General features: G+C 66.7%; 1 protein-coding gene across 1 annotated transcript in view; it reads right to left on the reverse strand.

The window, feature by feature from the left end:
• HCFC1 (host cell factor C1) overlaps window positions 1-16,117 on the reverse strand; it is a 38,184-nt gene that overhangs the window by 20,173 nt on the left and 1,894 nt on the right. Inside the window, 10 exon segments of the mRNA XM_071801203.1 lie at window positions 1,810-1,973; window positions 2,517-2,631; window positions 2,687-2,943; window positions 3,858-4,037; window positions 5,326-5,432; window positions 6,591-6,675; window positions 6,774-6,982; window positions 8,970-9,130; window positions 10,539-10,687; window positions 12,288-12,501. Coding sequence (XP_071657304.1) covers window positions 1,810-1,973; window positions 2,517-2,631; window positions 2,687-2,943; window positions 3,858-4,037; window positions 5,326-5,432; window positions 6,591-6,675; window positions 6,774-6,982; window positions 8,970-9,130; window positions 10,539-10,687; window positions 12,288-12,486 — 1,626 coding nt within the window. The 5' untranslated portion in view covers window positions 12,487-12,501.

A 16,117-nucleotide genomic window follows, 5' to 3' on the forward strand; every position in this document is an offset into this window, starting at 1 on the left:
CACCTGGGTCACCTCAGCGTCACCTGGGTCACCACAGAGTCCCCCCAGTCACCCCCTGTCACCCCCTGTCCCCACACCCAGCGCCGCCATCCCGCTCATCTGGGGGTGCTGCCCAGCACCTGCGCACAGGGACATCGGGGTCACCTCCCTGTGTCACCTGGGTCACCTCAGTGTCACCTGGGTCACCCCAGAGCCACCCCAGTCACCCCCTGTCACCCCTGTCCCCACACCCAGCGCCGCCATCCCGCTCATCTGGGGGCTGCTGCCCAGCACCTGGGGACAGGGACATCGGGGTCACCTCCCTGTGTCACCTGGGTCACCTCAGTGTCACCTGGGTCACCACAGAGTCCCCCCAGTCACCCCCTGTCACCCCTGTCCCCACACCCAGCGCCGCCATCCCGCTCATCTGGGGGCTGCTGCCCAGCACCTGCGGACAGCACCGGTGTCACCAATGTCACCTCAGTGTCACCTGTCACCTGTGTCACCTCCCTGTGTCACCAGAGTGAGCAGAGCCACCCCAGAGCCACCCCAGCCACCCCCTGTCCCCACACCCAGCGCCACCATCCCGCTCATCTGGGGGCTGCTGCCCAGCACCTGCGGACAGGGACATGGCGCCAGTGTCACCTCAGTGTCACCTGGGTCACCCCAGAGCCACCCCAGTCACCCCTGTCCCCACACCCAGCGCCGCCATCCCGCTCATTGGGGGTGCTGCCCAGCACCTGGGGACAGGGACATCGGGGTCACCAATGTCACCTCAGTGTCACCTGTGTCACCAATGGCACCTGGGTCACCTCCTGCGCCACCCCAGAGTCACCCCCTGTCCCCACAGCCCAGGTGGCCGTGCTGCTCACCTTGGGGCTGATGGGGCACCTGTGACCCACGTGTGTCACCCCCAGGGACAATTGTGACCCCCACGTCCCCCCAGGGACAGCTGTGACACCTCAGGGACACCTGTGACCCCCCCGTCCCCCATGTCCCCCCGTGTCCCCCATGTCCTCCATGTCCACATGTCCCCCCGTGTCCCCCCAGGGACAGCTGTGACACCTCAGGGACACCTGTGACCCCCCACGTCCCTCATGTCCCCCTGTGTCCCCCATGTCCCCCCATGTCCCCCATGTCCCCCTGTGTCCCCCATGTCCTCCATGTCCCCCATGTCCCCCATGTCCCCCTGTGTCCCCCATGTCCCCATGTCCCCACGCCCCCCATGTCCCCCCGTGTCCCCCATGTCCCTCCATGTCCCCCCAGGGACACCTGCGACACCTCAGGGACACCTGTGACCCCCCCATGTCCCCATGTCCCCCATGTCCCCCATGTCCCCCCATGCACCCCCGTGTCCCCATGTCCCCCATGTCCCCATGTCCCCCATGTCCCCCATGTCCCCCCATGCACCCCCATGTCTTCACGTCCCCCATGTCCCCATGTACCCCATGCCCCCCCATGTCCCCCCGTGTCTCTCGTGTCCCCCATGTCCCCCCATGTCCCCCATGTCCCCCATGTCTCCCCGTGTCCCCCCGTGTCCCCCATGTCCTCCATGTCCCCATGTCCCCCTGTGTCCCCCATGTCCCCCCGTGTCCCTCATGTCCCTCCATGTCCCCCCAGGGACACCTGCGACACCTCAGGGACACCTGTGACCCCCCCATGTCCCCATGTCCCCCATGTCTTCACGTCCCCCATGTCCCCATATACCCCATGTCCCCCCATGCCCCCCGTGTCCCCATGTCCCCCATGTCCCCCATGTCCCCCCATGCCCCCCGTGTCCCCATGTCCCCCGTGTCCCCCGTGTCCCCCCCGTGTCCCCGAGTCCCTCACCGTGCCCTGTGTCCCCTGGCTGGGCACCACCATGCGCACGCCGGCCGGCAGGGACGTCACCGTCACCGGGGCCTTGCCGGGGGTCCCGGCCGCGCGCACCGTCACCAGGGGGGGCCCCGCGCCCGCCGGGGGGGGGCCGCTCACCTTCAGCACCGCCGGCACCCCTGTGGGACCCGCGCCCCCCGGGTTCAGCGCCACCCGTGGGCCCAGCGCCACCCGTGGGTTCAGCACCACCCGTGGGTTCAGCACCACCCGTGGGCCCAGCGCCACCCGTGGGCCCAGCGCCACCCGTGGCCACCCAGTGCCACCAGTGGCCCCCAGCGCCACCAGCGGCTCCACACCCCCCTGGGACCCCCCCCGTGTCCCACAGACCCCCCGTGTCCCCAGTATGCCCAGACCCCCCCAGTGGCCCCCCAGTGTCACCAGTGTCCCCACACCCCCCTGGGACCCCCCCATGTCCCCCATCCCCCCAATGTCCCCAATGCCCCCCATCCCCCCCAATGCTCCCCCATGCCCCCCATCCCCCCCCACGTCCCCCATCCCCCCAATGTCCCCAATGCCCCCCATCCCCCCCAATGCTCCCCCATGCCCCCCATCCCCCCCCACGTCCCCCATCCCCCCAATGTCCCCAATGCCCCCCATCCCCCCCAATGCTCCCCCATGCCCCCCATCCCCCCCACGTCCCCCATGCCCCCTCCCCCGCTCACCTGCCGCTCGCGCTGCGGCTCCGGCGATGGCGGGGGGGGCGGCGGCGGGGGCGGGGGGGCCGGCGGGCAGCACCTGCACCCCGGGCGGCGCGGGGGGGGCGGCGGGGGGGGCGGCGGGGGGGGCGGCGGCGGCGGGGGGGGCGCCGGGGGCGGGCGGGGGGGCCGGGGGCAGCAGCGTGAGCCCCGCGGGGGGGGGGCGGCGGCGGGGGCGGCGGCGGGGGGGGCGGGGCGGGGGCGGCGGGCGCGGGGCTGCGGGGGGGGTTGGCGGGCACGGAGGGCACCGGGGGGGGCGCGGGGGCGGCGGGCAGCTCGTACTTCTGCAGCTGCAGCAGGTAGGAGTCGGCCGTGGGCACCGCGCCCCAGCTCACCTCCAGCGAGGCCGTGTTGGCGCGCACCAGCTGCACGCGCCCGGGCGCCGGGGGGCGCTCTGCGGGGACACGCGGCTCCTTAACCACGGAGCCACGGGAGACGCCGCCCCCCGCGCCCCCCGGGGCCCCAAAGGCACCCCAGGGTCCCTGACCCCATCCCGCACCAGCTGCACGCGCCCGGGCGCCGGGGGGCGCTCTGCGGGGACACGCGGCTCCTCAGGCACGGAGCCACGGGAGACGCCGCCCCCCGCGCCCCCCGGGGCCCCAAAGGCACCCCAGGGTCCTAAAGACACCCCAGGGTCCCAAAGGCACCCCAGGGTCCCAAAGACACCCCAGGGTCCTAAAGACACCCAGTCCAGGGGCACCCCAGGGTCCTAAAGACACCCCAGGGTCCCAAAGACACCCCAGGGTCCTAAAGACACCCAGTCCTGGGGCACCCCTGGGTCCTAAAGACCCCCATCCCCATCCCTGATCCCATCCCAGGGAGCCCCAGGGTCCTAAAATCACCCCAGGGTCCTAAAGTCACCCCAGGGTCCTAAAGACACCCCAGGGTCCTAAAGACCCCCATCCCCATCCCTGATCCCATCCCAGGGAGCCCCAGGGTCCTAAAATCACCCCAGGGCCCTAAAGTCACCCGCGCCTAGAGACACCCCAAGGTCCTAGAGACACCCCAAGGTCCTAGAGACACCCCAAGGTTCTAGAGGCACCCCAGGGTCCTAGAGAGACCTCATTCCAGGACATCCCAGGGTCCTGGTGCCACCCATCCCAGGGCACTCCAGGGTCCCAAAGACACCCCAGGGTCCTAGAGAGACCTCATTCCAGGACACCGCCGGGTCCTAGAGTCCCCATTCCGGGTCACCCCAGGGTCCCGGCGCCCCCCGTCGCGGGGCACGCGGGGTCCATTGGGGGCACGTGGGGTCCATTGGGGGCACGCCGGGGTCCATTGGGGGCACGCGGGGTCCATCGGGCTCACCTGTCTCCAGGTACCAGAGGTCCTTGCAGCACACCTGGTTGTTCCAGGCCTTGCGGTACCCGTCGCGCCCGCTCCAGATGTAGAGGCGCGTGGCGATGGCCACGGCGCAGTGTCCGGCGCGCGCCCGCGGCACCGCGTCCTCCAGCGTCTCCAGCACCAGCGGCTCCCACGACATCGAGTCTGGGGGCACGGGGGGTCAGGGGGAGGTTTGGGGGTCTCGGGGGGACGTTTGGGGGGAGGTTTGGGGGTCTCAGGGGGGTTCGCGGCACTGCGTCCCCCAGCGTCTCCAGCACCAGCGGCTCCCACGACATCGAGTCTGGGGGCACGGGGGGTCAGGGGGAGGTTTGGGGGTCTTGGGGGGACGTTTGGGGGTCTCAGGGAGAGGTTTGGGGGGAAGTTTGGGGGTCTCAGGGGGACACTTGGGGGAAGGTTTGGGGGGAGGTTTGGGGGTCTCGGGTGTTCGTGGCACCGCGTCCCCCAGCGTCTCCAGCACCAGCGGCTCCCACGACATCGAGTCTGGGGGCATGGGGGGTCAGGACTTGGGGGGCGCTCGGGGGTCTCAAGGGGACACTTGGGGGTCTCAGGGGGACATGGGGGTCAGGACTGGGGGGAATGCTCAGGGTCTCGGGGGGAGGTTTGGGGGTCTCAGGGGGACACGGGGGTCAGGACTGGGGGGAATGCTCGGGGTCTCGGGGGGAGGTTTGGGGGTCTCAGGGGTCTCAGGGGGACACGGGGGTCAGGACTGGGGGGAATGCTCGGGGTCTCGGGGGGAGGTTTGGGGGTCTCAGGGGGACACTCAGGGGTCTCAGGGGGATGGGGGGGTCAGGACTGGGGGGATGCTCAGGGGGTCTCGGGGGGACACCTGGGGGTCTCAGGGGGATGCTTGGGGGTCTTGGGGGGAGGTTTGGGGGTCTCAGGGGGGTTTGGGGATCAGTGGGGGTCCAGGGGTCTGTGGGGTCTCGGGGGGGTTGGGGGCTCCAGGAGGGGGTTGGGGGAGCTTTGGGGCTCTGGGGGTGAGTTCGGGGGTCTCAGGGGTCTGTGGGGATCTCAGGGGGATCTGGGGGTCTCGGGGGGGTTTGGGGGGGTCCATGGGGTCAGTTCCGGGGTCCCTCACCCAGGTTCAGGCAGCCCAGGGTGTTCGTGCACTTCCGCTCCTTCTCGTGGGGTCTGGGGGTGTCGGGGGGGTCTGGGGGTCTCAGGGGGGTTCGGGGGTCTCAGGGGGGTCTGGGGGTGTCGGGGGGGGTTCGGGGGTGTCGGGGGGTCCATGGGGGGGTCCATGGGGGGGTCCATGGGGTCAGTTCCGGGGTCCCTCACCCAGGTTCAGGCAGCCCAGGGTGTTCGTGCACTTCCGCTCCTCCTCGTGGGGTTTGGGGGTCTCAGGGGGGGGTCTGGGGGTGTCGGGGGGTCTATGGGGGGGTCCATGGGGGGGTTTGGGGGGGTCCATGGGGTCAGTTCCGGGGTCCCTCACCCAGGTTCAGGCAGGCCAGCGTGTTCGTGCACTTCCACTCCTTCTCGTGCGTCGCCACCTTCACGTCGTCCATGACCAGCGGGACCCACCCCCCGAACACGTACATCCTGGGGGGGGAACGCGGGTCAGGGACCCCAAAACAGCCCCCACAGCCCATAGAGCCCCCCGAACGTGGGGGTCAGGGACCCCAAAACAGCCCCCACAGCCCATAGAGCCCCCCGAACATGGGGGTCAGGGACCCCAAAACAGCCCCCACAGCCCATAGAGCCCCCCGAACATGGGGGTCAGGGACCCCAAAACAGCCCCCACAGCCCATAGAGCCCCCCGAACATGGGGGTCAGGGACCCCAAAACAGCCCCCACAGCCCATAGAGCCCCCCGAACATGGGGGTCAGGGACCCCAAAACAGCCCCCACAGCCCATAGAGCCCCCCGAACATGGGGGTCAGGGACCCCAAAACAGCCCCCACAGCCCATAGAGCCCCCCCCACCCCATTCCCCCCCAGACTCACTCCCAATGGTAGTGGCCAAGTACAAAGACCCCCAGAGCCCCCATAAAGGGATCCCAGGGGTCCCCCAAACCAAAGGGTGACATGGGGGGGACCCTGGGGACCCCCCCATGTTGGGGACCTCCCCCCACTTTTGGGGACCCCCCCACCGCATTCAAAGCCCCCCAGGTTCCCTTATACCCAATGGTGCAAAGACCCCCAGACCCCCCATAGAGGGATCCCAGGGGTTCCCCAAACCAAAGGGCGACATGGGGGGGACCCTGGGGACCCTCCCCCCAGACTCATTGCCAATGGTAGTGGCCAAACACAAAGACCCCCAGATGCCCCATAGAGGGATCCCAGGGGTCCCCCAAACCAAAGGGCGACACGGGGGGGACCCTGGGGAACCCCCCAAGTTTGGGGACCCACCCATCCCATTTACCCCCCCCCAGACTCACTTACTCCCAATGGTAGTGGCCAAGTGCAAAGACCCCCAGAGCCCCCATAGAGGGATCCCAGGGGTTCCCCAAACCAAAGCGCGACATGGGGGGACCCTGGGGACCCCCCCCCAAGTTTGGGGACCCACCCACCCCACTTACCCCCCCCAGACTCACTTACTCCCAATGGTAGTGGCCAAGTGCAAAGACCCCCAGAGCCCCCATAGAGGGATCCCAGGGGTTCCCCAAACCAAAGGGCGACATGGGGGACCCCCCCCCCATTTTGGGGACCCCCCCTTCCATTTTGGGGACCCCCCCCGCCCATTTTGCCCCCGCACTCACTTATTGCCGATGGTGGTTGCCGAGTGCAGGCTGCGCGGCAGCGGCGCCACCCCGCTCAGGCTGGGCTTGTTCCACGTCAGCGTCTCTGCGCCCCCGGACAGAACCCCCCAAATGTCAGCGAAACCCCCCCGAACGCGCACCCCGCGCCCAGGGGACCCCCCCGGGGGCGGGACCCCCCCGCACCGATGTCCAGCGTCCAGAGGTCGCCCAGGCGGCAGCCGCTCATCCCGCCGTAGATGACGAGGCGCGAGCGGCGCGACTCGCGCTCCGTGTACACCACGGCCGTGTGGCTCTCGCGGGGGGGGGGCAGCACCCCGTAGGTGATGGGGATGTCCCACGACACCACCCCCGAGCCCGCGCGCAGCTCCAGCACGTACAGGTCGTTCAGGTACCTGCGGAAACGGGGGGGGGGAAACGGGGGAAATGGGGCGCGGGAGCCCCCGATGCACCCGGAGCGTCCCCAGCGAACGCGGAGTCCCTGGGAGCCCCCGCCAGGTCTCAGTGGTATCGCCCAGGGAAGTGATAGAGGGACCTGGGACCCCCCCACAACTCTCAGTGGTATCGCCCAGGGAACTGAGACAGAGGGACCTGGGACCCCCCTAAAAGTCTCAGTGGTATCGCCCAGGGAAGTGATAGAGGGACCTGGGACCCCCCCAGAACTCTCAATGGTATCGCCCAGGGAAGTGATAGAAGGACCTGGGACCCCCCCACAACTCTCAGTGGTATTGCCCAGGGAAGTGACAGAGGGACCTGGGACCCCCCCAGAACTCTCAATGGTATCGCCCAGGGAAGTGATAGAGGGACCTGGGACCCCCCCACAACTCTCAGTGGTATCGCCCAGGGAACTGAGACAGAGGGACCTGGGACCCCCCTAAGAGTCTCAGTGGTATCGCCCAGGGAAGTGATAGAGGGACCTGGGACCCCCCCAGAACTCTCAGTGGTATCGCCCAGGGAAGTGATAGAGGGAGCCAGGACCCCCCCAGAACTCTCAATGGTATCGCCCAGGCAAGTAAGAGGGACCTGGGACCCCCCCAGGTCTCAGTGGTATCGCCCAGGGAAGTGACAGAGACCTGAGACCCCCCCCCAGAACTCTCAATGGTATCACCCAGGTGAGTAAGAGAGACCCGGGATTCCCCCAGAACTCTCAGTGGTATCACCCAGGGAAGTGACAAAGACCTGGGACCCCCCCAGAACTCTCAATGGTATCGCCCAGGGAAGTGACAGAGGGACCTGGGACCCCCCTAAGAGTCTCAATGGTATCACCCAGGAAAGTGACAGAGACGTCGGACCCCCCCAGAACTCTCAATGGTATCGCCCAGGTAAGTAAGAGAGACCTGGGACCCCCCCAGGTCTCAGTGGTAGCACCCAGGGAAGTGACGGACCCAGAATCCCCCCAGAACTCTCAGTGGTATCGTCCCCCACCTGGGGATGTTGTTCTTGGGGTCCTCGCTGTCGTTGGCCAGCCCCCCATGTCCCCCGTGCCCCCCATGTCCCCATGCCCCCCCACCTGGGGATGTTGTTCTTGGGGTCCTCGCTGTCGTTGGCCAGCCCCCCATGTCCCCTGTGCCCCCCATGTCCCCTGTGCCCCCCATGTCCCCTGTGCCCCCCATGTCCCCCGTGCCCCCCATGTCCCCTGTGCCCCCCATGTCCCCTGTGCCCCCCATGTCCCCTGTGACCCCCCCACCTGGGGATGTTGTTCTTGGGGTCCTCGCTGTCGTTGGCCAGCCCCCCATGTCCCCTGTGACCCCCCCATGTCCCCGTGCCCCCCCACCTGGGGATGTTGTTCTTGGGGTCCTCGCTGTCGTTGGCCAGCCCCCCATGTCCCCCATGCCCCCCATGTCCCCCGTGCCCCCCATGTCCCCTGTGACCCCCATGTCCCCCGTGCCCCCCATGTCCCCTGTGCCCCCCCCATGTCCCCGTGCCCCCCCACCTGGGGATGTTGTTCTTGGGGTCCTCGCTGTCGTTGGCCAGCCCCCCATGTCCCCTGTGCCCCCCATGTCCCCTGTGCCCCCCATGTCCCCCGTGCCCCCCATGTCCCCGTGCCCCCCCACCTGGGGATGTTGTTCTTGGGGTCCTCGCTGTCGTTGGCCAGCCCCCCATGTCCCCTGTGCCCCCCATGTCCCCTGTGCCCCCCATGTCCCCGTGCCCCCCCACCTGGGGATGTTGTTCTTGGGGTCCTCGCTGTCGTTGGCCAGCCCCCCATGTCCCCCGTGCCCCCCATGTCCCCGTGCCCCCCCACCTGGGGATGTTGTTCTTGGGGTCCTCGCTGTCGTTGGCCAGCCCCCCATGTCCCCTGTGCCCCCCATGTCCCCCGTGCCCCCCATGTCCCCTGTGACCCCCATGTCCCCCGTGCCCCCCCATGTCCCCGTGCCCCCCCACCTGGGGATGTTGTTCTTGGGGTCCTCGCTGTCGTTGGCCAGCCCCCCGAACAGGTAGCACTTGTTGCCCACCAGGGAGAAGCTGTGGCCCAGCCGGGGGCAGGGGGGGGGCCCGTTCCGCGGGGTCTTCGCCTTCAGCCGCTTCCACTCCCACCGGCTGGCCTGGAACGGGGGGCGTGGGGACCCCGAAACCCGCGGGGACCCAGCCCCCCCCGAGCGACCCCCCCGAACCCCGGAACAGCGCAGAAAACACCCAGAGCCTCGCAGGGGACCCAGGCGTCCGGGGACCCCAACCCCCCCAGGAGCCCAAAAGCCACCATGGGACCCCAACCCCCCCGGGAACCCCGAAACCCCCACAAAACCCTGAAACCCACACAGGGGACCCAGGCGTCCGAGGGTCCCACCCCCCCCAGGGAGCCCAGAACCCCCCAGGGGGACCCCAAAACCCACCATGGGGACCCCAAAATCCCCCTCAGGCCCCAAAAGCCCCCCTAGGACCCCAAAGCCCCCCCTGAACCCCAACCCCCCCCAAAAAAGCCTAAAACACCCGAGAAAACCCTGAAACCCGCACAGGGGACCCAGGCGTCCGGGAGGGACCCAGGCGTCCGGGGAGAGCTGAGAGCCCCCAATGCCCCAATGAGAGAGCAACTGGTGCTGGTGGGGGGGGACAGACGGACACTGGGGGGCACTGGGGGGCACTGGGGGGCACTGGGGGAGACACTGGGATGTAAGGGGGGGACACTGGGATGTAAGGGGGGGACACTGGGATGGGAACCCAGGCATCCGGGAGGGACCCAGGCGTCCGGGGAGAGCTGAGAGCCCCCAATGCCCCAATGAGAGAGCAACTGGTGCTGGTGGGGGGGACAGACGGACACTGGGGGACACTGGGGGGCACTGGGGGGCACTGGGGGGCATGGGGGAGACACTTGGATGTAAGGGGGGGACACTGGGATGTAAGGGGGGGACGCTGGGATGTAAGGGGGGGACACTGGGATGGGAACCCAGGCATCCGGGAGGGACCCAGGCGTCCGGGGAGAGCTGAGAGCCCCCAATACCCCAGTGACAGAGCAACTGGTGCTGGTGGGGCGGACAGACGGACACTGGGGGCACTGGGGGGCACTGGGGGGCAGTGGGGGGGCACTGGGGGGCACTAATGGACACTGGGGGACGCTGGGATGTAAGGGGGGGGACACTGGGATGGGAACCCAGGCATCCGGGAGGGACCCAGGCGTCCGGGGAGAGCTGAGAGCCCCCAATGCCCCAATGAGAGAGCAACTGGTGCTGGTGGGGGGGACAGACGGACACTGGGGGACACTGGGGGGCACTGGGGGGCACTGGGGGGCATGGGGGAGACACTGGGATGTAAGGGGGGGGACACTGGGATGTAAGGGGGGGACGCTGGGATGGGAACCCAGGCATCCGGGAGGGACCCAGGCGTCCGGGGAGAGCTGAGAGCCCCCAATACCCCAGTGACAGAGCAACTGGTGCTGGTGTGGGGGGACAGACGGACACTGGGGGGCACTGGGGGGCACTGGGGGGCACTGGGGGGCACCGTGGGGACGCCGGGTACCTGCAGCTCGTAGAGGTCGTTGCTGTACTTGCCGTACTCCACCATGCCCCCGAACACCAGCAGCCGCGTCCCGTCGCACACGAACCCGTAGGCGGCGCAGCCGGGGGGGATGTCCCCCCGCACGGCCGGGATGAACCACTGGTTGGTGGCTGGGGGGACACGGGGGTCAGGGGCGCCCCAGGGGGACCCCCATGGCCCATAGACCCCACTGGTTGGTGGCTGGGGGGACACGGGGGTCAGGGGCGCCCCAGGGGGACCCCCATGGCCCATAGACCCCACTGGTTGGTGGCTGGGGGGACACGGGGGTCAGGGGCGCCCCAGAGGGACCCCCATGGCCCATAGACCCCACTGGTTGGTGGCTGGGGGGACACGGGGGTCAGGGGCGCCCCAGAGGGACCCCCATGGCCCATAGACCCCACTGGTTGGTGGCTGGGGGGACACGGGGGTCAGGGGCGCCCCAGAGGGACCCCCATGGCCCATAGACCCCACTGGTTGGTGGCTGGGGGGACACGGGGGTCAGGGGCACCCCAGAGGGACCCCCATGGCCCATAGACCCCACTGGTTGGTGGCTGGGGGGACACGGGGGTCAGGGGCACCCCAGAGGGACCCCCATGGCCCATAGACCCCACTGGTTGGTGGCTGGGGGGACACGGGGGTCAGGGGCACCCAAGAGCCCCACAGGACACCCCAGAGCCCCAGACCCCCAGAGGGACCCCCCATGGCCCATAGACCCCACTGGTTGGTGGCTGGGGGGACACGGGGGTCAGGGGCGCCCCAGAGGGACCCCCCATGGCCCATAGACCCCACTGGTTGGTGGCTGGGGGGACACGGGGGTCAGGGGCGCCCCAGAGGGACCCCCCATGGCCCATAGACCCCACTGGTTGGTGGCTGGGGGGACACGGGGGTCAGTGACCCCCCAGCACCCCATAGGGACCCCCCTAAGCCATAGACCCCCTGGTTGGTGGCTGGGGGGTTCAAGGGCACCCCAGCCCCCCATAGGGACCTCATAGGCCATAGACCCCCTGGTTGGTGGCTGGGGGGACACGGGGGTCAGGGGCACCCCAAACCCCCATGGGGACCCCCCTAACCCATAGACCCCCTGGTTGGTGGCTGGGGGGACATGGGGGTCAGGGACACCCCAGAACCCCATAGGGCCCCCCCATTCTCACCGGTGTTGTAGACGTGCAGCTCATCCACGATGCCCCATTGCCCATAGGGCCCCCCACCCCATAGGGCCCCCCCCACCCCATAGCCCCCCATTCTCACCGGTGTTGTAGACGTGCAGCTCGTCCACGATGCCCCATTGCCCATAGGGCCCCCCCCACCCCATAGGGCCCCCCCACCCCATAGCCCCCCATTCTCACCGGTGTTGTAGACGTGCAGCTCGTCCACGATGCCCCATTGCCCATAGGGCCCCCCACACCCCATAGGGCCCCCCACACCCCATAGGGCCCCCCATTCTCACCGGTGTTGTAGACGTGCAGCTCGTCCACGATGCCCCATTGCCCATAGGGCCCCCCCACCCCATAGGGCCCCCCACACCCCATAGGGCCCCCCACACCCCATAGGGCCCCCCAGCACTCACCGGTGTTGTAGACGTGCAGCTCGTCCACGATGCCCCATTGCCCATAGGGCCCCCCACACCCCATAGGGCCCCCCAGCACTCACCGGTGTTGTAGACGTGCAGCTCGTCCACGATGCCCCATTGCCCATAGGGCCCCCCCAGCCCATAGGGCCCCCCATTCTCACCGGTGTTGTAGACGTGCAGCTCGTCCACGATGCCCTCGTTGCCGCCGCCGAACACCACGATGAGCTCCTTGATGGCCACGGCGCGGTGGCCGTGCCGGGGGCGGGGGACGGGCCCCGACCAGCCCACCACCCGCTTCCAGCGCGGCTGCAGCGCGGGGGGGGCCGCGCGGGGCGGGGACGAGGCCCCCGCGCCCGCCATGCGGCCCCGCTCTGCCTGGGGGGAGGGGCACGGGTTAGGGCACCCCAAAACACACTGACCCCCATTGAACATCACTGACCCCCCATTGAACACCATTGATCCTCATTGAACACCATTGATCCCCATTGACCCCCATTGACCCCCATTGAACCCCAGGGGGGACGAGGCCCCCGCACCCGCCATGCGGCCCCGCTCTGCCTGGGGGGGAGGGGACACGGGTTAGGGCACCCCAAAACACACTGACCCCCATTGAACACCATTGATCCCCATTGAACACCATTGACCACCATTGAACCCCAGGGGGGACGAGGCCCCCGCGCCCGCCATGCGGCCCCGCTCTGCCTGGGGGGGAGGGGACACGGGTTAGGGCACCCCAAAACACACTGACCCCCATTGAACATCACTGACCCCCCATTGAACACCATTGATCCCCATTGAACACCATTGACCCCCATTGAACCCCGGGGGGGACGAGGCCCCCGCGCCCGCCATGCGGCCCCGCTCTGCCTGGGGGGGAGGGGACACGGGTTAGGGCACCCCAAAACACACTGACCCCCACTGACCCCCCATTGAACACCATTGATCCCCATTGAACACCATTGATCCCCATTGAACACCATTGACCCCCATTGAACCCCGGGGGGGACGAGGCCCCCGCGCCCGCCATGCGGCCCCGCTCTGCCTGGGGGGAGGGGACACGGGTTAGGGCACCCCAAAACACACTGACCCCCATTGAACATCACTGACCCCCCATTGAACACCATTGATCCCCATTGAACACCATTGACCACCATTGAACCCCGGGGGGGACGAGGCCCCCGCGCCCGCCATGCGGCCCCGCTCTGCCTGGGGGGGACACACCACTTAGAGCACCCCAAAACACTGGACCCCATTCAACCCCCTTGACCCCCATTGACACCACTGATCCCCATTGAACACCATCGGACCCCACTGAACGCCACTGACCCCCATTGGAGCCCATTGAATGCCACTGACCCTCACTGACCCCCATTGAGCCTCATTGACTCTCATTGACCCCATTGAACCCCACTGACCACCACCGAACCCCACTGACCACCACTGACCCCCATCGACCCTCATTGATCACCACTGAACCCCATTGACCACCATTGAACCCCACTGACCCTCACTGAACACCATTGACCCTCATTGAATGCCATTGACCCTCATTGACCCCCATGGAACACCACTGAACCCCATTGACCACCACTGAACCCCATTGACCCTCATTGAACACCATTGACCCTCACTGACCCTCATCGAATGCCATTGACCCTCATTGACCCCCATTGAACACCACCGACCCTCAATGACCCACACTGAACACCAGGCACCACTGAACACCGTTGACCGCCATTGACACCCATCGAACGCCACTGACCCCCATTGAACACCACTGAACACCGTTGACCGCCATTGACGCCCATCGAATGCCATTGACCCCCGTTGAACACCACTGAACACCGTTGACCGCCATTGACACCCATCGAACGCCACTGACCCCCATTGAACACCACTGAACACCGTTGACCGCCATTGACGCCCATCGAACGCCACTGACCCCCATTGAACACCACTGAACACCGTTGACCGCCATTGACACCCATCGAACGCCACTGACCCCCATTGAACACCACTGAACACCGTTGACCGCCATTGACGCCCATCGAACGCCATTGACCCTCATTGAACACCACTGAACACCATTGACCACCATTGACGCCCATCGAATGCCATTGACCCCCATTGAACACCACTGAACACCGTTGACCGCCGTTGACACCCATCGAATGCCATTGACCCCCACTGAACGCCTTTGACCCCCATTGAACGCCATTGACCCCCATTGAACACCACTGAACACCGTTGACCGCCATTGACACCCATCGAACGCCACTGACCCTCATTGAACACCACTGAACACCATTGACCACCATTGACGCCCATCGAATGCCATTGACCCCCATTGAACACCACTGAACACCGTTGACCGCCATTGACACCCATCGAACGCCACTGACCCCCATTGAACACCACTGAACACCATTGACCGCCATTGACACCCATCGAACGCCACTGACCCCCATTGAACACCACTGAACACCATTGACCCCCATTGAACACCACTGAACACCGTTGACCGCCATTGACGCCCATCGAACGCCATTGACCCTCATTGAACACCACTGAACACCATTGACCGCCATTGACGCCCATCGAACACCATTGACCCTCATTGAACACCACTGAACACCGTTGACCGCCATTGACGCCCATCGAATGCCATTGACCCCCATTGAACACCACTGAACACCATTGACCGCCATTGACCCCCACTGAACGCCATCGACCCCCACTGAACACCACTGAACACCGTTGACCACCGTTGACCCCCATTGACCCCCACTGAACACCGTTGACCGCCATTGATGCCCATCGAACGCCATTGACCCCCACTGACCCCCATTGAACACCACTGAACACCATCGACCGCCACTGACACCCATCGAACACCATTGACCCCCATTGAACACCACTGAACACCACTGACCGCCATTGACGCCCATCGAACGCCATTGACCCCCGTTGAACACCACTGAACACCGTTGACTGCCACTGACGCCCATGGAACGCCATTGACCCCCGTTGAACACCACTGAACACCACTGACCGCCATTGACACCCATCGAACGCCACTGACCCCCATTGAACACCACTGAACACCGTTGACCGCCATTGACGCCCATCGAACACCATTGACCCCCATTGAACACCACTGAACACCATTGACCGCCATTGACGCCCACGGAACGCCATTGACCCCCGTTGAACACCACTGAACACCGTTGACCGCCATTGACACCCATCGAACGCCACTGACCCCCATTGAACACCACTGAACACCATTGACCGCCATTGACGCCCACGGAACGCCATTGACCCCCGTTGAACACCACTGAACACCGTTGACCGCCATTGATGCCCATCGAACACCATTGACCCTCATTGAACACCACTGAACACCGTTGACCGCCATTGACGCCCATCGAACGCCATTGACCCCCATTGAACACCACTAAACACCATTGACCGCCATTGACACCCATCGAACGCCACTGACCCCCACTGAGCACCACTGAACACCATCGACCGCCATTGACACCCATCGAACGCCACTGACCCCCACTGAACACCATTGACCCCCATTGAACGCCACTGAACACCACTGACCGCCATTGACGCCCATCGAACACCATTGACCCCCGTTGAACACCACTGAACACCGTTGACCGCCATTGACACCCATTGAACGCCATTGACCCCCACTGAACGCCATTGACCCCCATTGAACGCCACTGAACACCACTGACCGCCATTGACGCCCATCGAACGCCGTTGACCCCCATTGAACACCACTGAACACCGCTGACCGCCACTGACGCCCATCGAACGCCGTTGACCCCCACTGAACGCCATTGAACGCCACTGACCCCCATTGAACACCACTGAACGCCATTGACCCTCATTGACCCCCATTGAACCCCACTGGACACAATTGACCCCCATTGAACACCACCGAATGCCATTGACCCTCATTGACCCCCATTGA

Source organism: Patagioenas fasciata, chromosome 36 (assembly GCF_037038585.1).
Source record: "Patagioenas fasciata isolate bPatFas1 chromosome 36, bPatFas1.hap1, whole genome shotgun sequence".
Classification (NCBI taxonomy): Eukaryota; Metazoa; Chordata; class Aves; order Columbiformes; family Columbidae; genus Patagioenas; species Patagioenas fasciata.